This window comes from Heteronotia binoei, chromosome 4, assembly GCF_032191835.1.
Source record: "Heteronotia binoei isolate CCM8104 ecotype False Entrance Well chromosome 4, APGP_CSIRO_Hbin_v1, whole genome shotgun sequence".
NCBI lineage: Eukaryota > Metazoa > Chordata > Lepidosauria > Squamata > Gekkonidae > Heteronotia > Heteronotia binoei.
This window is the reverse complement of record NC_083226.1, coordinates 79,548,520-79,572,333: the sequence shown is the minus strand read 5'-3', so window position 1 is coordinate 79,572,333 and position 23,814 is coordinate 79,548,520. Positions and strand designations below refer to the sequence as shown.

General features: G+C 38.4%; 1 protein-coding gene across 1 annotated transcript; it reads left to right on the top strand.

Moving 5' to 3' along the window:
• Window positions 1-232: 232 nt before the first annotated feature.
• On the top strand, window positions 233-8,426 carry LOC132569411 (cryptic protein-like). Its single transcript, XM_060235475.1, has 6 exons — window positions 233-584; window positions 1,044-1,093; window positions 1,228-1,407; window positions 4,360-4,474; window positions 4,570-4,676; window positions 7,197-8,426. The coding sequence occupies exons 1-6, from the start codon at window positions 562-564 to the stop codon at window positions 7,325-7,327; spliced, it is 606 nt and encodes a 201-aa protein (XP_060091458.1). The 5' UTR covers window positions 233-561; the 3' UTR covers window positions 7,328-8,426.
• Window positions 8,427-23,814: the final 15,388 nt, after the last annotated feature.

Genomic DNA, 23,814 nt, shown 5'->3' with positions numbered 1-23,814 from the left:
CATCCAAACACAAAATTCCCATGAAAGCCCCTCCCATACAGTTCTTGATGAGGAAACAAAACAATTTTTGAAGACTCATTTAAAGCTATACATGGCTTTCTAATTGTATATAGAGTGCTCAGTTATTTGGGTACTTCATCAATAACATATTAATGCTGATGATGCTCTTGGTATAACTCCCATAGCCACCAGGAGTTGAAGACCAACGTTACAGAGATTTCCTGTCAATGCTCAGTCCTACCTCCTGCTGTGCTTTTAAGAGATTGCTCCACCTCCTCTTCCATGCATTTTTGTCAGCTAGGGGAAGGGAAGAGCAAGCCAGCTCAGTAAGATTTAGAACTGACTGTCAGTATTTCAGGGAGGAGGGTACTAGAAGTTATATATCTCACCTGTGATGCACTAGGCTGGAGACCAGTGGAAGTTTTTCTTCCTTTTTTATGTCTCTGAAGTCTTTCCTGTTGCTGTGGTTCCTGTGAGTAGAATGAAGGTGACTGCATAAAACAGCCCAGGCAGCTCTCCTTTGGACTTTGCTTTACCTTTGAAGTTATTTGCTATAGGAAAATGTCCTGGAGACAATGCACTAGGTAAATCCGCTTGTCATGTTCTGTAGCTGTCTTGATTTTATTCATTGTGCATTTTGTTCTTTATACATAAGAAGATAAATTTTAACTGATGAAACAAAACAATGTCATTTTCAAATTTGGTTCCAAAGTATATTATTTTTACCAGTGTAAAATGTTGTGCTAATAAACTGAAATGATATTTAAGGTTGAAGGCATCAAGAAAACAGAATGATTATACTATTATCTCACAGAGGACCATGATTCTGGATTCTGTTTTGGTAATTTTGGCTAGAATGTTCAATTGTATCAGATTTTTGTGATTCAAAGCTTCAGCATAGGTCTCAGTGAGCTGGGTGTGATTTATTCTCTAGTTGGCATGCTTAGGGGTTGTACTTTTCATTACACTGGGTTCTTCATGTAATATGCTTTTCTTGTTCCTTTCCTATGTATTTTAAGTTTCTCCTTTTTTTGCATTTTTAGGTTTGTTTTAATATGGATGCTGGCCTTGCAGGGTATTCACTTTGGGAAAAGTGAGAATTTTTTATTATTCTTTCTGCTGCCATTTGTTAGTCTCAACACTATATGTAATGTATGAATATATACATCTGTGTTTGTATAGGGACATTTTTAAAAAGAATTTTTATTTTATTTTGTACTGGGCAAGGTTACAAAGAAAAAGAACACAGTTATAATAGTGGAGGAAGTGCTGATACTGCAGCCCAGAAGCATCACACCAAAGATCAAGCTACAACATTAAGTATCTTCAACAATATGAATCAGAACTCTGAGAACAGAAAGCAACAGAACTCTAGGCCAATGGTCCCTTTCACAGGACTTACAGAAAGTAAGTACTTCTGGGAATTTTGCCATCTTTATGCAAATATTCAATGTAATACTTAGTATATATACTCAGAAGTAAACTCCACTGATTTCAGTGAGATTCACTCCCAAGATATGTGTGTTTATGACTAAAATATTAAACATCTTCATTGTTTACAGGGAGTTCTTGATCATCTGTGGATTGTTTGTAACATCTGCAGGGTGGTAGTTGGAGAGCTAGACTAGGATCTTATCCCAGAGGGTTGATGTGGAGACAGCCTGAGCTCCTCAGAGAAAGGGTGGGATGAAATATATATAAATGAGCTACTATAACTAATTTTACAATAAAATTTTAACTACTGGGACTGGGTAGCTGAGATCAATTTTACATGTCTCCATACTTTAGTGGCAGTGTGGTGTAGTGGGTGGAGTAATCTCAGTGCTGGATTTAACCAAGGGGAATCTGGATTCAAATCTCTGCTGTGACACAGCTGGGTGACCCTGGCCAACTACCAACTCTAACTGATCTTTTCTAGGATTGCCAGCTGCTTGGGGAAAAGTGCCTTGTCCCTTTAAAATAGGTGTAATGGAATATTTACCCCCATGTCATAAAAAGCTTCCACTGCCCACTTCCACACGTTGAGCCTCTGTTTATTGGACAGGATATTTATACTCTCCTGGTCTGTTAGCAACCCTGCTCTTATGATTTGCTCTCATATCTTTTCTGAAGCTATAATAAGTAGTCTTGTGGAGTTTACATACAAGTTGATTCCCTAGTATTCCTTTATTTTCTCTCTAATGACGCTCATTGCTGAGCAGCAAACTTAAGATGCCCTTTAAAGCAAGTGCTTCTGGAAACTCAAAAGATGAATTACAGTTTGATCCTAAATATATTTGCTTCTAAGTAAGTTCAGTGGCACTTACTTTCTTGTAAATGAGATTAGGATTGCAGCCATGCAGCATGAAACCTACAGAGGTTTTCTCAGAACTAAGTCTCACTATGCTTAATGAAACTCACTCCTAAGTGAATGTGCAAAAGACCACAACCTTGTTACATTCTATACTGATTGATGGAGCTCATTCATGTCTGCTTCACAGCCATCTGCTGTAACATCCCAGCAGAGAAACTAATAATCTGATATATTTCTAGGCCATTTTGTTGGTACTTGTTTGCTGTGCCAAACTATATGCAGTTCCTGGTCTACATACAACAGTAAAAGTTCAGTACAATTGTATCTCAGGGTGCAGTCAGCATCTTAATGAAACTTAAATGGGTGTAGTCATTCATTTTCATAGGATTTCTCATAGCAGCCCAGCCCTCTCAGAAATTATACTTTTCCTCTCACTTCAAGAGAAAATCTAACTGCTCTCTGGAGAAACCCAGAATCTCAACATGCTATGAAAATTCACTGGAACAGTGATCTTAGACCAGCCATTTTCATGTTTAAACAACCTTACAGCCTTATTGTAATGGTTGTGGAGGCTAATATTTAAGAGGAAGGGAGGGATACAAATGCAATAAATAAAATGTTCTCTGTGTTGAGCCCTTGCAGACAGAACAGTTTGATGCACACATTGGATCCTTTGTTCCGAAAAGGAATTCTTAGATATGTGCAAGTGGGTTTAAGGTTTAGCTAAATGGCTCTCACTTAACACACAAACTGTAATCTCCTGGGAAATCCCTGGGGAGGAGAAGGAGCTCAGCAAGGATGTGATTCCATACAGCCCAAGTGTTACAGGATTTTAACTGTCCTCTGAAGCTGTCATTGCCTCCAAGGTAGTCTGGAGACCAGTTGTAAAACTGGGGGCTCCAAGGCCTACCTGGAGGATGGCAACCTTATGAGGCAGTTACTTGGGAGTCAATGCCATTGAACTCTATGCAAAGTAAATGTTTATATTATAAAGTAACTAGATGCAAGACTCATTTGGTTCTATTTGGCCTGTTCACAGTATGCTTAAGATTGCATCCACAGGGTTATTTAAGTGGTCTTAAATGATGTACCTCTTCATGGATGTACCCCCATGGGGAAAGTTTACGTAGAGATTAATCCCTTAAAAAGTGAGTGATCAAAGTTTTGCTAGAACTGGGGTGACCTGATTTCAGATCCCCACTCAGTTCTAAAGCTTGTTAAGTGACCATGGGATAGTCACACCCTCTTTTAGCCTAATCTACCCTATGGGGTTATTAAGATAAAATAGAGGGGATAGATCTTGCAGCCTTCAAGTACTGGAGGAAGGATAGAATCAAAATAGTCAGATGCATAGGGGGAACTTTATCTGAGTTCTGTCAATGGATGTGACCTGACAGTGATCTAGGAATGTCTCCATGTTATAAACTGGATTAAAATGTATTAATGAGCTCCAACAATGTTTCAGAAACTGTATTTGCTGCACAGGGTAATGTGTACATGAGAGACTGACAAATAAAATGTGTTCCATTTAACTCTTCTGAAAACACAAGCATAAATTACTTTTAGCAGAATAACTTGTGCATAATTTTCCACAAGCATAAAACTGGTTGTAAACTGATGTCAACTGCAGAACCAGTGTCAAATCTTTGCTTCACAATTTCCAAATAGTTCAGCTCAAATCTAATTTCTATTATTTTTCTGACATAGTACAATAAAGGAAAATGTAGTGGCAATTTGAGTGTTGAATGAGATCTACTTCTGTCTAAGTGAAGTATGCAGATAACTGCGCGCACACAAAGAGAGACAGACACACAGGCAACATGTCAGGGGTTGCTGTTGGGCCATTCAGTAATCCCTAGTAGTTTGCTTCTAATCCTTATCTAAACAAACTGGGCTTAACTGAACAAACAGTTTTAACAGGCAGCTAATTTTATTGTTCCTTTAAGGACAATAAAATTCGATCTCTTTTAAGGTACTTGTGCAGCTAGGAAGACCCAAGGAGGTGGGTGAGGAAGTAGGTTCAAAGAGGTCTGTTTCTTGATAAACTATGGAATATTCACTTTCAGGTAAAACACTTAACCGGCATTGCTGTCAAAATGGAGGGACCTGTATCCTGGGCAGCTTTTGTGCATGCCCCAAACACTTCATTGGCAGATACTGTGAGTGGGATGAACGGGAAAGGTATGGAAGCAAATTAGAAAGCATTAATTTCTAGGGTGGCTGGGAGAATTAATGCAATATAAAAAAGGCTGAACCTTCTGATTTGTCATTGACAGCAACTGTGGCCCATATGCACATGGTGAATGGATACAAAAAGGTTGCCAGCTGTGTCGATGTGGTTATGGAGTTCTGCACTGTCTAGCTGAAAAAACACAAAACTGCGGTAAGGCAGAACATTCTTGGAAAATCAGCTATAGACAGACATTGATGGTAGCCATGTAGTAACTTTTTTTTTTAGTATTAACCAAAATAACACAAAACAGTGTGCAAGCTTTTGAATTCTTCAGAAGTCTTCACTAGGTGAGAAGTCAAAGAGGAGATCTCTGAGCTTGATCTTGAGGCATCTTCTCTGCATCTTCTGTAAAATGCTAGATAGATATGAACAAAATAGTGCTGAGTAGAGCTGAGTAGAAAATCTCTGGCTTTCTTGAAGGGATGCAATGACAACTTCCATCTGAAAATATTTTTTTTAAAAAAGTTGATTAAAGTGTATCTGACATCAAATAGGCAATATCCAACAAACTGTGTATCCAGTCTTTCAAGTTATTCAATCCTAAAGCAGTTGTCAAAAGTTTGGTCACATATATATACCTGAAAATGAATCCAAGTACATGGATTTGGGATTGATCTTCTGAGCCACAATGTCATAAAAGGATTATAAACTACCAGAGGCATTGTGCTAGTGCCTGATTAGGAACAGCTGTTGATCAAAGTCTAAAAGTTAAAAGATGATAGAAATGATGAGGGGATAAAAGACTTCTGTAATCAGATCAAAAACTGCTGAGATATTATGTATTTATGGAATGTTGAATATTACATTGCATGTGTGTGCTACTTGATTCTTAGTGGTTTTTTGCTATATCTTCATTGAGTATCCTCTGTCTTTCCCACCTGGGGATTGGCAACCCTAGCCTGTACCCTCTGAAACAGCAGAAGTATGGAGAAACCACAGGAAATAGCAGGAATAGCTGTGGAATTCTGGTGTGAGTCATGTGGGAATTGAGATCAGATTATCAGGCCTATCTGTAAAAACCAGGTAGTGATGAGTGTCTGTTATTTAAATGCTTTATCTAATTGAAGTCATTCATTGGGCAATTAGGCTCAACAAGGAACTAGCTGTCCTCCTGCTTTGCTTCTACTTATATGTAAAACTTGTCTTTAGTTGAGTAATTTTTACTACTGGCTCTCATGCATCAGCCCTGAGGCCAAAAATGCGGCAATTCTGCAGAGATTAACTGTTGAACAGCACAATTTAAGGTGGACACAATTATATCTCAGATCACTTTAGGTCTGCACTTCTGTTCTCCTATAGCCTTAAAAGCCAAATTGTAATATTCAGAAATTCTCTCCTGGGAGAAATTCATATGTTGGTCAAACAACTGCTAAAAATACAGAAAGGGTGTATGTGTGAATAGAATCTTGTTAGATTTGAGTAGCAGCACCTTAGAGATCAACAAGATTTTCAAGGTATGAGTGTGCAAGAGTCAAAGCTCCCTCTGTCATGCTAGCTAAGGAGAAGTGATAGGCAAAGAAAAAGGGGTTATCCTCTTGAAGTTTCACTGCTGGAGCAACTATGTACAACTATGGGAAAGTCAGTATTCTATAAGAAGATTGGAATTAGTTTGTGAATGATTAGGGGGTTTGTTTTGTTTTTTAATCTACTTTCCCCCAAAAAAGCCCTGGAGTGTTTATATATTAGTCTGCTTCATTGCTCATTCTCACAGTTACCCTGTGAGGCAGTTCAGGCTAAGAGTGAGTGACTGGTTCAGGGCTCCCACGTAATCTTCATAGCTGAGTCAGGATTTGAATCTGGCTGTTCTACACTACCATACTGGATTATATTTTATTTATTTACTTCCACACTTTTCTCCACAAAAGGGACCCAAAGTGGCTTTTACCTTCTTGTCACAAAACCCCTGTAAACTAGCTTAGGCTGAAAGTCCAAGGACAACCAGCAAGCTTCCATGGCAAAGTGGGAATTCAGGCCTGGGTTTCCCAGATCATAGTCCAATGCTGTAACCACTGCACCACACTGGTTGTTATAGCTTGTCCCTTCTGTCTGCATGATCACATTTCATTACAAGTAAACAACATTAATCCAAGCAAACTCTAGCCAAATTGATGAGGCTAGTTTTAAAAACTATGTGGATCACTGGGTAGTAATCACCTTCTCCCACTCCCACAATGATCTTTGATTCTGCCTGACACAAAAAGATCTATCCTTTCAACAACACAATCTCCCTGGTTTTAGTTCAACTTTCTACTAAATTCATTAAAATTAGGATGTGACTCTAAACCAATTACAAGTAAACTACCTTTCAAATATATGATCCACCTACATGAGTTCAGATTTGAGATGTTAGGTCTCCGCTTACTACTTTTTTTCCAAGTGAGAAAGGGTTAAGAGTGTACAGTGAAGTTGTTGGCTAAACTCTTTGCCAGTGGTTTTATTTACTTTTGATTATTCTGTGATTAATGCCTGCAAGAGCTGATAAGTTGCTATCAGTTGTTCCTCAAAGGGTCCTCAATGGCCTTTATTTGCATTTCGCCTCAAATAATAGAATCTGTGATTGGTTTCTACAGATGATAGCTTTAACTTAAGTACCTGCTAGGAGGAAATTAGAAAATCTGTTGAAATTGCTGATATCCCCCTTAACTAGCTATTCTTTTTTTCTTTTCTCAGATGTAAGAGAAGAGGAATTTATTCATTTGCGTTCAAATTGCCAAGGATTACACGAAACAATATGCTTTGTTCTGATCCTTGTGAGCTGCTTCTTCACATTCTTTTGCATCAAGCTCTTCTATCAAATATGAGACTCTGCTTAATAAGTCTGGGACTCCTACAATGATGAAACTTGATTACCTGTTTAACAGGATATTTTTAGAGTTCTAAAAATTGCAGTGCATGTCTTTTTGATAGATCCTGGCTTTAATCTTGCAGCAAATTCAGATTTAACTACTTCACTTCTGATGTATTCATGTAGCCATCTAAAGACAAGAGTGGATGAAGAAACAAATGCGGCAGATAGCTGAAAATGACTGACTTCCTCAGAATATGCTGTCATGCTGGTAGAAGAGTTGCAACTGTACTTTGTAAGGAGTATGGGTTACATTTGAAAAGGATATAGTGTTTCAGCAGGATGGCATTCATATTTTTTCTGGACCTTAGAATCACAGTGACTGTTTCACACCAGTTCTCTTGGAATACACAGAAATATTTATTTCCTATAAAGTCTGGCTCCTCACTGAGACTCAGGATGGATATAAGATTCTGGAACTGTCAGTAGTAAAGTTATGTTTTACAGAGTTAAGGTTTCTTTCAGGGTAGTCCCAGGATTAAACCACTAGTAAAGTGTTAGTGTGAATCGAGCCAGTGTTAGTAAACTTAAGACTTTTGTTGTTGCATGAATGTTAATTAATTCTGTTTGAATATGATTTAAGCAGTTCTTTTAAGTATTCTCTTCCAGTGGAAGAAAGAAAAGTAGGCTCTTTGGCTTAAATATTGTAAGCAGGCAATACTACTATATACTCAGAAATATTTTTAGAGAGAATATTATATATTTATTAGTAGTGCTCTTCATTCATTAAGGTGTTAACATTTCTCAAGATAACAAGAAGGAAGGAGGTTTGTTAACGGAGACATATATTAATTAGGACATTGTGCATTCAGACAACAGCTAAGTGCTGCTGTAATCACTGGAACCTGGCAGGTAGATAAACATATCTAGGTTGTCATGCACAGATTTAATTCATATGCTAAAATCTTGGCATGGATTTACAAACCATATGTTTTGAACCTGCACTCTAGTCTCCACGTTGGCCTGCTTTGAGCTTCTTAGACATACATGTTTCCATCTCCTATCATATAGATCATTTTTGTATAAAGAAAATAATAAATACTACATTTCTGCAATTGTACCCTGTAATTAATTTAATATATTATTTTTAAATGGTTCTACGTCACCATAGAAAGAAATTAAAGCCATCAGATGTCTACTGCATTCCCCTGATCCAGCAAGGTAGTCACTTTCTCAAAAAAAAAAGAGATCAGGTTAGTCTGACATGAGTTGTTCTTGAGAAACCCATTCTGGCTCTTAGTAATCACATCCATTCATTCTCAGTGTTCCAGGACCGACTGTTTGATGATTTGTTCTAAAACTTTTCCAGGTATAGACGTCAAGTGGGTCCAAAATGTAGGAGCTAGGGTCCATACAAGTACCCACCAGAATGACCATATTAAGCCAGTATTATACTAACTGGCTGCCCATGTAGACTAGAATCATAAGAGTTGGAAGGGACCTCTAGGGTCATCTAGTCCAACCCCCTGCACAATGCAAGAAACTCACAAACACTTCCCCTAAATTCTCAGGATCTTCATTGCTGTCAGATGGCCATCTAGCCTCTGTTTAAAAACCTTCAAGGAAGGAGAGTCCACCACCTCTTGAGGAGGAGATCCAGGAAATTACAGGCCAGTCAGTCTGACTTCAATACCGGGAAAGTTGGTAGAAAGCATTATCAAGGACAGAATGAGTAGGCACATTAATGAACATGGGTTACTGAAGAAGACTCAGCATGGGTTCTGTAAGGGAAGATCTTGCCTCACTAACCTGTTACATTTCTTTGAGGGGGTGAACAAACATGTGGACAAAGGAGACCCAATAGATGTTGACTTCCAGAAAACTTTTAATAAAGTTCCTCATCAAAGGCTCCTTAGAAAGCTTGAGAGTCATGGAGTAAAAGAACAGGTCCACTTGTGGATCAAAAACTGGCTGAGGTAATAGGAAGCAGAGAGTGAGTATAAATGGGCAGTCTTCGCAGTGGAGGACAGTAAGCAGTGGGGTGCCGCAGGGCTCGGTACTGGGTCCCATGATATTTAACTTGTTCATAAATGATTTAGAGTTGGGAGTGAGCAGTGAAGTGGCCAAGTTTGTGATGACACTAAATTGTTCAGGGTGGTGAGAACCAGAGAGGATTGTGAGGAACTCCAAAGGGATCTGTTGAGGCTGGGTGAGTGGGCATCAACGTGGCAGATGCGGTTCAATGTGGCCAAGTGCAAAGTAATGCACATTGGGGCCAAGAATCCCAGCTACAAATACAAGTTGATGGGGTGTGAACTGGCAGAGACTGACCATGAGAAAGATCTTGGGGTCGTGGTAGATAATTCACTGAAAATGTCAAGACAGTGTGCGTTTGCAATAAAAAAGGCCAACGCCATGCTGGGAATTATTAGGAAGGGAATTGAAAACAAATCAGCCAGTATCATAATGCCCCTGTATAAATCGATGGTGCGGTCTCATTTGGAGTATTGTGTGCAGTTCTGGTCGCCGCACCTCAAAAAGGATATTATAGCATTGGAGAAAGTCCAGAAAAGGGCAACTAGAATGATTAAAGGGCTGGAACACTTTCCCTATGAAGAAAGGTTGAAACGCTTAGGCCTCTTTAGCTTGGAGAAACGTCGACTGCGGGGTGACATGATAGAGGTTTACAAGATAATGCATGGGATGGAGAAAGTAGAGAAAGAAATACTTTTCTCCCTTTCTCACAATACAAGAACTCGTGGGCATTCCATGAAATTGCTGAGCAGAAAGGTTAAAACAGATAAAAGGAAGTACTTCTTCACCCAAAGGGTGATTAACATGTAGAATTCACTGCCACAGGAGGTGGTAGCGGCCACAAGCATAGCCACCTTCAAGAGGAGGTTAGATAAAAGTATTGAGCAGAGGTCCATCAGTGGCTATTAGCCACAGTGTGTGTGGCTAATATATATATATATATATTTGTGTGTGGCTAATATATATATATATATATATATATATATATATATATATATATATATATATATATATATATATATATTGGCCGCTGTGTGACACAGAATGTTGGACTGGATGGGCCATTGGCCTGATCTAACATGGCTTCTCTTATGTTCTTAAGATGGTGATCATATCACCTCTCAGCCGCCTTCTCTCCAGGCTAAACATCCCCAGTTCCTTCAACCTTTCCTCATAGGACTTGGTCTCCAGATCCCTCACCATCTTTGTCAGCTCCTCTGGACCCGTTCCAGCTTATCTATATCCTTCTTAAAACTGAACACAATACTCCAGATGAGGTCTTACCAGAGCAGAGTAAAGCAATACCATCACATCACATGATCTGGACACTATACTTCTGTTGATACAGCCCAAAATTGCTTTTGCCTTTTTAGCCACCACATCACACTGTTGACTCATGTTTAGCATATGATCCACTAAGACCTCTAGATCCTTTCCGCACATACTACTGCTAAGACAAGGCTCCCCCATTCTATAACGATGCATTGGATTTTTCCTACCTAAATGCAGAACTGTTAAAATTCATTTTATTGGTTTTAGCCCAGTTTTCCAGCCTGTCAAGGTCATCCTGTATCCTGTTTCTGTCTTCTTCTGTGTTTGCAACCCAATTTAGTATCATCTGCAAATTTAATAAGCATTCTTTCTATTCCGTCATCCAAATCATTGATAAAGATGTTGAACAAAACAGGTCCCAGGACAGATCCTTGAGGCACTCCACTTGTCACTCCTCTCCAAGAGGATGAGGAACCATTCACAAGCACTCTTTGGGTGTGATCTGTCAACCAGTTACAGATCCACCTAATGGTAACAGGATCCAAACCACATTTTACCAACTTGTTGACAAGGATAGTATGTGGAACCTTATCAAAAACCTTACTGTAATCAAGATAAAGAACATAAGAGAAACCATGTTAGATCAGGCCAATGGCCCATCCAGTCCAACATATATGAACATATGAAGCTGCCTTATACTGAATCAGACCCCTGGTCCATCAAAGTCAGTATTGTCTTCTCAGACTGGCAGCGGCTCTCCAGGGTCTCAAACTGAGGATTTTCACACCTATTTGCCTGGACCCTTTTTTTTTTTCATTTATATATTTATTAAGTCTAAGGTGTGAATCACAAATACAGATACAAAACATAAATAATTCTTAATACAGCAATATCTGTGTCACATAATACAGAGTACAATCATCCATGTGGAGGTGAATGTGGATTACTTCCATATCTTGAAAGAACCTGTATGGCATGCCGAGAAGATCAAGACGTAAAACATAGAACAAAAGAGCAAACAAACAGAAAAGAGGAATAACGAAAAGCTTGCCTTGCCTTTTCCATTATAGCCTGACAATGTGTCAATAAAAGAATTGCCGTGTTTACATTTATTTCTTGTAATTTTTTTTCTCAAGCCAATTGTAAAATTTCTCCCATTTTCTGCTAGCTTCCTCTTTGGACACTCCTCTTAATAAACTGGAAAGTATGTCCATTTCGGCAGCTTGAAGAATTTTATCAATCACTTCATTTATGTCCGGGCAGATTTTTTGTCGCCAAAGTTTGGCAAACACTATCCTCGCCGCTGTGATCATATAAACCATTATATATTCATCCTCTATAGACACTTCTTTTTTCACCAGGGAAAGAAGCATCACCTCGGGTTTAAATTGTATATTCGTACCCAATATTTCCTTTAACATGTCATGGATCATTATCCAATATTTTTTAGCAATTTTACAGCTCCACCAGATATGAAAAAATGAGCCCGTAACTGTTCCACACTTCCAACAATCAGGCGAGCTGGATTTATTAATTTTGGAGATCTGTAGTGGGGTGATATACCATCTGTGGAACATTTTTAAAAAGTTTTCACGAAAATTTACTGGTTTCATGACCTTATAATTCATCTTACAAAGAGTGAACCATTGTTCTAGACTAATATTACTTTGAAAATTCTTTGACCATCTAATCATTGTCTCTTTTACAGCTTCGTCTTCCAATTTTATTTGAATCAGATAGTTGTATACCCCCTTAATTACTTTAGTTTCCCTTGTCAGTAATAATTTATCGAAATCAAAGTTACTTTTTGTAAAACCCGTCAGCTTATCCTTATTATACTTTGCGACTATCTGGTTCATTGTCCACCAATCAATCTTTATTCCCAACAATTCTAATTCCGTCTTATTTTTCAAGTTATTCTTTCCGTCTAAAAGATCTTGGTATCTAATCTTCTTGGCAGGATTCCAGAGAAGGGGCTGAATGGATGCTTCTTCCGAGGGCAACCACCTAGGGGTCTTCGTATATATTAGTTTTTTAAGCTTTAGCCAAACATCAAAAATGGCTTTGCGAATTAAGTGGTTTTTAAAATACCTTTGAACCTTCGTGATATACCAGAGGTTTGCGTGCCAACCTGCTTGTAAATCAAAGCCCTCTAGAGCAAGCACGCGCGTATTCTCTAAAGTTATCCACTCCTTCGACCATAATGTCACACAAGCAAGGTGGTACGTTTCCCAATCTGGAAGGGCGAGTCCCCCGTTTTCCCTGTGATCCTTTAAAATTTTCCACTTAACCCTGGGTCTCTTGTTTTGCCAAATAAAAGATTTAGTCAGTTTATCTATTTTTACAAAAAAATCTTTCCTAACAACAAAATTAATCGTTTGAAATAAAAACATAACTTTGGGGAGGATGTTCATTTTTATCAGTGCAACCCTTCCCATAAAAGATAAGTTTAAATTACTCCAGTTTTTCAAAGAAAATTCTATCTCTTTTAACAATGGAACGAAATTATTATCGTACAAATTGCTGCATTTACTTGTTATATTTATCCCAAGATATTTAACTTTTTTTTCACAACTAAACCCCATTTTCCTTTCAATTTCTTGCACTTCCTGAGCTGACATATTTTTTGTGAGCATTTTGGATTTCTGCTTATTCACTTTTAATCCTGCGACAAGTCCATATTCTTCTAATTCTTTTAAGATCTCCTCTACTGATTTCATGGAATTTTGGGATATCATAACCATGTCATCCGCATAGGATAATACCTTATATGTTTCTCCTTTCACTCTTAAACCTTGGATATTTTCATTATTCCTTATGCTATTATTCAGGATTTCCAAAGCCAGGATAAATAATAACGGTGAGAGTGGGCACCCTTGTCTCGTACCTTTACAGATATTTACCTCCTCAGTTTTTGTACCGTTAATAATTATTCTTGCTGTCTGCTCACTATAAATTGCCTGAATATTTCTAATGAAGTCTTCTCCAGCATCCATTACCTTTAACATTTGTAACATGAATTCCCAGTTTAAGTTATCAAATGCTTTTTCAGCATCTATAAATAATAACACCATTTGTTTCTCCCTATGTAGTTCGTAATATTCCAGTAAATTTGATAAGATTCTAATGTTGGTCCTCATGTGTCTCTTGGGGAGGAACCCTGATTGATCTGGATGAATTATAGTTCTCATAATTTTCTTTAATCTATTAGCCAAAATAGTGGAGTATATCTTGTAATCTACGTTTAATAATGATATAGGATGGTAATTTCCAATATCCTCAGAATTTTCCACAGTTTTGGAATTAATACTACATTAGCATGTTTCCATGAGTCCGGGATTTTACCTAAAGACCAGACCTCGTCTATTAAATTTTTGAAATAAATTATGATATTTTCCTTAAAGACCATATAGTATTCTGACTGGAGGCCATCTGGACCAGCCGCTTTATTACGTTTTAATTTAGCCCAAGCCTCTTCTATTTCAAAAATTGAAAACGGACTATTTAGTATGTTCTTCTGTTCTTCTGTTAACCTTAGCGATAACTTTTTACCTAAATAAACTTTCTGTTTATCTCGATCAACCTCAGTCGCACTATATAAATGTGTATAGAATTCCCATGTTATCTTTTTTATTTCTTCTAACAGCGATTTTCGCTTACCTTCCTTATCTTTCAGTACTCTTATTATTTTTCTTTCCTGTTCTTTCCTAATTCTGTATGCAAGCCATTTACCCGGCTTATTTGCTGACTCAAAAAATTGCTGTTTAGCATAACGAACCTTTTTCTCCATCTCTTCCAGGAATAATACATGAATCCTATGCTGCAAGACTTTTAATTCTAGTTTAATTTCTTGTAATGTAGGTGCTTTTCCATTTTCCATTGCATTAATTGCTGCTTCAATTTCTATTTTTTTCAATTGGATCATTTAAAACTTTTTCCATATTTTCTGTTAAGGGTGCTATTTTAATCTTTTATAAATACTCTTCCATCTCTTCTTTCTTTATTTTAACACCCTTAAATAATTTGGCATAATACTTAAAGAATTCTCTTTTTATTCCTTCTTGATCTACCACCTCTCTTCCATCCACTACAATTTTATTGATAATTTTACTTTCTCTCTTTTTTTTCAGTTGCCAGGCCAAATATTTTCCAGGTTTATTTGCTCCCTCAAAAGATTTCTGCTGCAATCTTTTCAGATTCCATTCCAGTTCTTTATTTAACAAATGTCTCATTTGTGTTTGTAATATTGTAATCTCCCTCATAATTTTCTTTTTCCCTGGCCTTTTTCTCTGGCCCCTTCTTTTTTATTTCATTTTGAATGTCCAGCATCTGTTTTTCTTTTGCCCTCTTGTCTTTATTATTCAATGTAATCAATATTCATCTCATTACTAATTTATAAGCATCCCACACCATCTGAAATTCTATATCTTCTTTATCGTTTATTTGGAAGAAAACTTCAGTTTCATTTTCTAGAGATGTCACTATTTCTTTATTCTGTAGTAAATCTTCATTCAATCTCCATCTTCTTGACTTTTTAGACAATTTTGTAATCCACATTATTGGGTTATGATCAGCCCCTATTTTAGGTAAAATCTCTATTTTCTTTGTTATAAGGCCTAAATCTTTAGTACCCCACAACATGTCAATTCTGGAAAAAGTTTTATGTCTTGCTGAAAAAACATATAGTCCTGCACTTCAGAATTAAATTTCCTCCACATATCCTCCAAGTTTTCTTGTTTGACCCGTGAAAAAAAAGACTTTGGCAATTTTCCTTCCTTATTATTTTTTTCCCCCAGACTTATCCAGTATGTTCTTAATTAAAGTCCCCCATTATCAAAATTTGATCATATTGTCACTTCATCAAATTGTTGTATACTGTCTTTTAAAAAAGCATCCTTTGCTCCATTTGGTGCATACAGTCCCAGTAACAATGGTTTTTTTGCATTTAATATTTTTTCTACCACTACTTCCATCTTTATCTTTAAACACTAGTTTTGGGTCCAATTCTTGTTTAATATAAAAAATCACTTCCCTTTTCTTCTGTTCAGCCAATGAATGAAATTCTAGTCCCAATTGTTTATTCCATAAAAATTTGTAATCCTTTTGTTTGATATGTACTTCTTGTAAACAAACTATATTACAATTTTGCTTTTTAATCCAATGAAACGTTGCCTTTCTTTTTTGTGGTGAATTTAGTCCATTTACGTTCCAAGATAATAATTTGTAATCCATCATGGTGCAAATTCTTTATGTTCTTCATAAAATCCACGTAGTTCCTGTGTGCTTGTAATTGTAATCTTTTTCCTCGTAGCTCAAAGCTCAGACCTTCAGGTATTATCCATCTATACCTCATTTCATTGTCCCGTAATTTTTCTGTCAATTTCTTATATCCTCTTCTGTCATTTATCACTTGTCTTGGCAACTCTTTCATAATTCTTACTCTGCTGCCTCCCACTATCAATGTCTTTTCAAAGTTTTTATTCATGATTTTTCCCACCTTTTGTCATGTATCTTATAACCACATCTCTTGGTAGATTTTTTTTTTTTTTGCATATAGTGAGTTCACTCTATACATATAGTCATACATGTTTCTAGTCCCTTCAGGATCCTCCTCCAAAAATTCTGCAATTATTTTTATTATATATTCTTTCAAATCAGTTTCTTCATCCTCAGGTACTCCTCTCAGACGTATCTGGGTCTCCATCAATTTACAGTCATGAATTGCCACTTTTTCTTGCATTTTTAACAAGGTGGAATCATGTACTTTCACTCTCCCTTCCACCTCTTGCACTTTTTTTGATGTCACCACAGTCTCATTTCTGAGATCCTCTATATCTTTTTTTTAGCTCTTCAATATCTTTTCTAATTTCTTTTTTGGAAGCAGTTAACATCTCCTTCATCCCTTTCTTTATCCTGACTTCCATTGCATCTAATTGGTCCTGCATTTTCTCCAGTGAAGCAGTCCTTGCACGGGTTTGCTTATGGTCTGACATGTAAAAACACCGAAAATTTTGACCTCACCAAATTAAATTTCAACTATCAGATTTAAAAGAGTGAGGCTTGCTCTTTTCAATAAGCCTAATTTCGCTGTTCTCAGAGCCTCCTGGGCTCAGATATTATTTTTTTAAGTTTTTATTTTTTCCAAAATGGCAGTCGTGACTTTCTGCCTCACTTTAAAAAAAATGTTCCTTATTCCTCTAGAGGCTTCTAAAATGGTTATTAACAGTAATGTTCAATAATATTTACCTTATAATCATCACCTCTGTTGGCTCCAACAATTTTATGTCCCGAACACTTTAAAGATTTTATTTAAATTTTAGCCTCCTAGCAATGGCCGCCGATGTTTTTCTATGATATTATAGTCCTAGAGTAGGCTGGCTGCTTCAATGATTTCCCTTTTCCATCCGATACTTCCTGCTTTGCTTGCCACCAAATCCTGTTTTCGCTGGTAGAGAGATCTCATGATGCTTGACGTATTTCTTGTGTTGACTGTGAGAGCTGCAAGTCTATGACGATGGGGCTTTTTCTCCAAAACCGCAAGTAGACAAAACAATAAATTCCTTTCCACTTTTTAGCACTGTCCTTTAAATTTACAACGTCCAAATTTCGCCCTTCTCCCCTTCTTCTTCCAAGCTTTCTAGATTTCAATTTCCCACCTTCTGATTTTATTTTGTTTAACTTTAATTAGTCCCGGAATGAAAGATAGCAATCTGTACCTTTTCTGTAGTTATCCAGATCAACACCGGTCTTATATAGCTTTAGATGTTTAGCAGTATCAAAGAAAATTAGGATCCTGTCGAGCTTATGTCAAATAAATGACTCTGGAAACTTCTGCAGATGATGAAAATGCAACTCGTCTCCGGAGACCCCTTAAAGCCTCAAAGGAGCCCCCCCCCCGGGGACTCCCTTTTAGCCAAGGTAAATCTCCTCAAAGTTTCCTGTGCATATCTTGGACTGATCTCTGACTGAGAAAAGTAGGCAGTAGGCATTACATTGACTGAGAAAAGTAGGCAGTAGGCAATACATTAATTACAGTAGGCATTACATCAGCTCAGCATTTTCCAACCCCGGAAGTCTACTACTCTAATATTCCATTCATCTTGCATACACATTATTTTGTTGTTCTCACAAGCTTTTGTCAGTCTGGGTGGACGTATGTGCACTCCATGAAGATTCAAAGGTGGGATAAGAGTGACCTCTTATTCAGGGGAACAGTGGTACCCTTTAGACCAACAACGTTTTATTCGAGGTATGAGCTATTGTGTGCATGTGCACTTCTTCTGATATCTCAGGTATCTGAGGAAATATCCATGCACATGAAATCTCTTACCTTGAATAAAACTTTGTTGGTCTTAAAGGTGCCACTGGACTCAAACTTTGTTTTACTTCTTCAGGCCAATATGGCTACCCACCTGGTTCTTGCTTATTCAGGGATTCATTTTGAAAGTGTTTCTTACTATGGATCATTTTGGGGGGGGGGGGAGAAATATGCTGCTCCATTGTTTGACCCATGAGTTCACAATATGATGGCATGGGACCAAGTGTGTATGTTGTTCAGGGTCACACCAGGGTGGGAAAAACCACACTAACGCTCAAAAATGTATGTGTAAATGCACCACAAGGAAAACAGCAAGAGTCAAAGGAATTCAACCAGACTCACTGGCTAGGCCAGAATGTCTCCACTCTTATCTGTCTCCAGCTGTTCATGAAGGCAGATAAAAGCAAAGGCTCCTCTACCATGTAGGCCAAACTGTTCTAGCAAAGTAAATTACAAACACTTGAATGAGGATTGTTTATTCCAAACACTAAAATTTGCTTCACAGTTCCCAGGTTACTAAGAACTACTACAAGATGATTCCCAGCAAACTAGGCATCTAGGCATCATGTATGTTCCTTTGCTGTGTAGCTTGAATTTGGGGGAGGGGATGTCAAACAGGAATATTTATTGACCACTTCACAGCTCCTTGAACTATGAACTCTTTCACTCTCCAAAATTTACCCCAGAGCTAAAACAAATGGGTGTATCATGTGGCCTTCCTGGCCTAGCTGGGAACAATCCTGTCATCAACCATTCACAGTCATTAACACCATTCTTTACAACATGCTTTTGACAGAGGCACGAAACATATATTGCTTGATGGACAAGACAGTTTTGATACTACTAGAAGGCACATCCAGACAGCTCTAATCCAGGACACTGGATTATGTATGTATCCAATTCATAAAATACTTCAGACAAGCTTTGTTTACCTCTTCACATAGCAATTTATTTGTCAAGACAGTGATAACTGTAAATTACATAACTAAAGTTAATCAACATTACTGCTTACTGTGTGACTAGGCAATGTAATCACTGCAGCTTCCCTTTTATAGTAATGGAGTCCATGCTGGAGCAGCTCAGTGAAGCAATTTAATATGAAAAAAAATTGAAAAAATGTTATCAGCTACACTAACAAACTATGAGGTATAAGCTAGAGACTGTGATTTTCAGAAGTTCCTTTGAACATTCCAGAAGCAGCTTTTATTCTTAGTGGTTTATATTTAAGTTAACTTTGAATGGTCATCTGTCAGAGATGTAGTTGTATACTGCTGCACTAAGCAGCAGGCTAACTTAGATAACCACAGTAACCTTCCTAGGATTGCCAACTTCCGGTTGGGACATTTCTGGAGATTTGGGGATGGAGCCTTGGGGAGGGTGAGGTTTGGGGACCTCAACAGACTATAATGCCACACACACTATCCTAGAATGCAGCCATTTTCTCCATCTCTGTCTTCTGGAGATCAGTTATAATTCATAGAGATCTCCAACCCCCACCTATATCTTCCAAAACTCTGTGAATCTATGAATATTTTTAGTTGTTGTATTTTGTCAACTTTACTGTCAACAGCCACTTAAATGTATTCCTCTGTACAGCACATGTGCCCTTTTGAAACCATGCTATGTTTGTTAAAGATGTCAAGGAATGCTGCAGTGACTAGATGTCAGGCATATCAAGAGGATAGGTAAAGTTTTAGGTGAATACAGCTCAGTGCCCTTTCTATTACAGGCAAGAACCCAAACAGACTTGTGATCTGTTGCTGAATTGCTTAGAAGAAAATGTAAAAGTGCATATTCATATAATGAAGAAGAGTCGTACTAGATAATCTCAAAATCAACCTGCATCTTAGGGCTGAATGAACCGTAACAGTACCTGAGACAAAAGCAGGCCTAGCGTTTTCCAGGACATCCTACAGAAGCTGGCGGTCATAGTCAGAACCCAATACCGCCAGACTAGATTGAGATAGCGTACTAGTTTTTAACTTGATAAATGTTTTATGGTTTTATATGTTTTATGGAATTGATTGTTTTTATGATACTGTAAGCCGCCCTGAGTCCGCTTGCGGAGAGGGCGGGATATAAATGTAAAGTAATAAATAAATAATAAATAAATAAACTACAACTGACCTTCTGACTACAAAGAGAAAGAGCTGCCAAGTTTGGAGGGTCTTGCATAGAACAGGCAGCCAGGAGGATTCCCCACCCCAAAGGGCCCCATTGTCGCACAATGTGCCCTACGCAATGAAGTCACCCAGAAGCGATGTTGTTATGCCAGGGACACTATAGGATTTGTGATAGAGTAACAGAGAGAGTAGTCCCTTGCCACAGCAGTGAAGGGACTTGGCAAGCCTGCAGAGAGATCAGTTCCTCTGGAGAAAAAGGAGACTTCAGAAAGTGACCTCTGTGACATTACATCCCCCTGGAGCTACCCTCCTCAGACACAGGGAAACCAGAGCTTTCCCCACCCCACCCCCCATAGCTGCCTTGTGCAGCTGTAAGAGCAAAGGGGGGAAGGACAGTTGCTGCAATGTCTCTTCCAGTAACTTGGCTCAAAATGACAAGACAGCATCATACATTGACTACCTCCATCCCCAAACCTTCTGAGGGTTTTTAGGAAGCTGGCAACCCTAAGCATCAATCTCAGATTTGCTGGAGTTTACCAAGGGGAGAAAGATTCAGTTTACCCAAACCACACGTCTTTTGCAAAACCATTTTAAAAGGTGTTAAATGTGAGCCCTCCAGGCCCATATATAGGGGCTCTGGACTGCAGGCCTAATAATCCCCTAAAGAATTCTTTGTAGACTGTATAGATTGTGGTGGAAAGTGCAGTCAAATCACTGCTGGTTTATGGTGACATGTAGGCAAGAATCATTAAGAGGTTGTTTGACTGCATCTGTGTCACAACCCTGGGATTCCTTGGAGGTCTCCCATCCAAATACTAGCCAGGGCCAACCCTGCTTAGCTTCTGAGATCCAAGAAGACCGGGCCAGCCTGGACTAAAATGGTGAAGGTGGAAGCACTGAGTTATTACTGACCCATGGGGTCACATCATGATGCTTTCTTGGCAGAATTTTATAGGTTGGTTTGCCACTGCCTTCCCCAGTCATCTACTGGGTACTCATTTTACCACCCTTGGAAGGATGGGAGGCAGAGTAGGCCTTGAGCCAGGTACCTGAAAGCAGCTTCCGCCGGGATCAAGCTCAAGTCATGAGCAGAACTTGGACTGCCGTGCTTACCACTCTGCACCACGGGGCTTGGTACAGCCTTGGCTATCCAGGTATAATTACATAATGGCGTAGGAGGAATAATATGACTTTTTGAAAGTTTCCTTTTCCATATTGAAAAGGTCATCTTTCTCTCCCCATTTCCCAGGGCTAACTGCCCATCTGTCTTATGATTTCCCTTAACCCTTTCTTTCACATCCCGTCCTGAGGCCTGAATAATGTACATCAGTTATAGTAACCATGGAAGTAAGATTTCTTTGGGCACATAATTTTGATTCCTCCATCCCAGATACTTTCAAAATATTTATTCTGCAGTGAATTATCAGTTGAAGGTCACTTTGGGAGAGTTTTGCTATAGTTTCACCAGTTGGATATACTATACTAAGATGCTAATGGAAACTAGAGATGGATATTAACAATTATTGTTCCCAGCTGTAGAGATGGGGGTGTGAAAGTCACACGTGAACTTGAAAACAAATTAAATTCCTCTGTCCCTAGTCAATAATCTAATGTCATTTTGTTAGTTAGGTACTTGGAGTTTGTCCATGTAACAGTCTAAACAAAAGAAATATCCCCATTTTAGAAAAGTAGGATGTTTATTATGCAGGAGAAGATTCAAAATAAATTTTAGCAAACAATGAAAAGCGTGTATAGAATTGCACAAAGTATTTTTAATTAATATTAAGTGTACATATATCAACATGTTTATACATCTCATATAAATACTTTTCATTTTTTGCTTATTCTACAAATCTAACTGAATACTAACAACAAATAAACTCCTTCCTCTTTATCTTATTTCCTTTCTTTTCTTCATTTCACCGGATCCCCGTACCATTTTTCCTTATTCTTGTTCTAATCCTAATTATATTCTTTTTGTTTCCAAAACTTCTTCTTTCATGTACTTACATCTTTATACACTTAATTTTTAAATTTTAACTATCTTCTCTCATGCCTGCAAAAGAAAGCTGGACAGGGTTACCTCCAAAGCTGGGTGCTGCAAAAAAACTCTGCAGTCAGAGGTCTGGGGGGGACACACCCACCACCTCCTTGCTAATCCATTGGCTTTAACAATTCAATCTCTATTTTCCATTCCCATTTATCATATCTAGCTAACTTCTAACTATATACATATTCTCTTATTAATTGCTCTCAATCTCCTCAAGAAAACATAATTTCCTGATTCAAACTCTTCCAGACTTTTGTTTAATTATACCAGGGGTCCTCAACCTTTTTAAATAGGGGGCCAGTTCATTGTCCCTCAGACTGTTGGAGGGCCGGACTGCCGTTACTGTACAAGGCCGCAGGCCGTCAGTTCTCCGTCTTCTGCATCTCTCTCCCTTCCCCACACCACACACCCTGGCCTGGGAACTCACCTCACCTCAGTATCACCTCACACTCTGTCTCTGCCGCCTCAGCCCAGTGCCGGAAGGGTGCGTTGCTAACGCAAGTTTAGGTCGAACGTCACTTCCGGTCTGATTTTGCCATAACCCGGCGGGCCGCATAAACGTCCTCAGCGGGCCGCATCTGGCCCACGGGCCGTAGGTTGAGGACCCCTGAATTATACTGTCAATTAGTTCCTTGCCAGATGCCTCATTATATGCAGTAAAAGTTTGAGTTTCCAAATTGACCACTAGATGGCCTAGTGGTAACCACCTATACTGAATTCCTTTATCAAGTGCAATCTTTGTTGTCTCTCTCAGTCTCCTCCATGCATTCATTACTTCAGCTGGGATATCAGGAAGTAAAAAAACTATCATGTCTTCAAGGCACAGTCCCTGTTTTTCCCTGGTGATTTAAAAAAGTTTGTTCTTCATCTGTAGTTGTTTAAATTCAACAACAATGTCCAGGGAAACGTCGTCAGGAACCTTTTTGGAAATGTTTAATCGGAAGGCAGAGGTAACAATCTCTTGGAAAGACTCTGCTTCTCCTTCTGTGAGAAGAATCTGACTCGTCATCTATTTAAAGCTGTAGTAAGTTTTTCTGTCTCTCCAAAATTTACAGATATTCCATGAAGCTTGGCCTTTCTTTCTCTCAGTTTTAACTCCTGAAGTATGATCTTGTTTTTGGCCCAGGACTCAAAATCCTTAGTCTTTCAAATCCTCTGCTGTCTTTTTTGCCATCTGATATGCAGCTTCAGTTTTCTTATCAGTTGTTTTCAATGCTGCAGTAAGTTCATCCAATTTCTTGTTAATTGGTTCGACAGACTGTTTGATAAATTCAAGTTCTTTTTTTAATTGTCCAACCTCTCCACTAAGAGACCTTATATCTTTCTTAATTTCATTCTTTATCTCTGTTAGGGCACGCAGTATCTCAGTCTGTTCGCTTAGGGCAGGGATACTCCCTCTCACCGCCATTTCCTCTAGCAGAGAAGCCTCCAAGTCAGAATCTTCAGATTCTTCTAAGCAAGAGTCATTTTGTAGAAAAATAGGTGGTGGAACTCATCCAGGGATTTTTATGCAGCTGCACATACTATTCAATGGACAAGGAGGTGGAACTCTCAGAAAGGTTAAGGAGCTGCGCTCCTGTGAGCTCCCATTGAATCTGGGGCCTGCTTCTAAGTCAGTTTTACCCTTTCTAGGAGGTCTATAGGGAGGGTTTTTAGTACCTTTCGTTGCTCTGGTCCTTCCCATACTTAACTTTGATGTTCTTTCC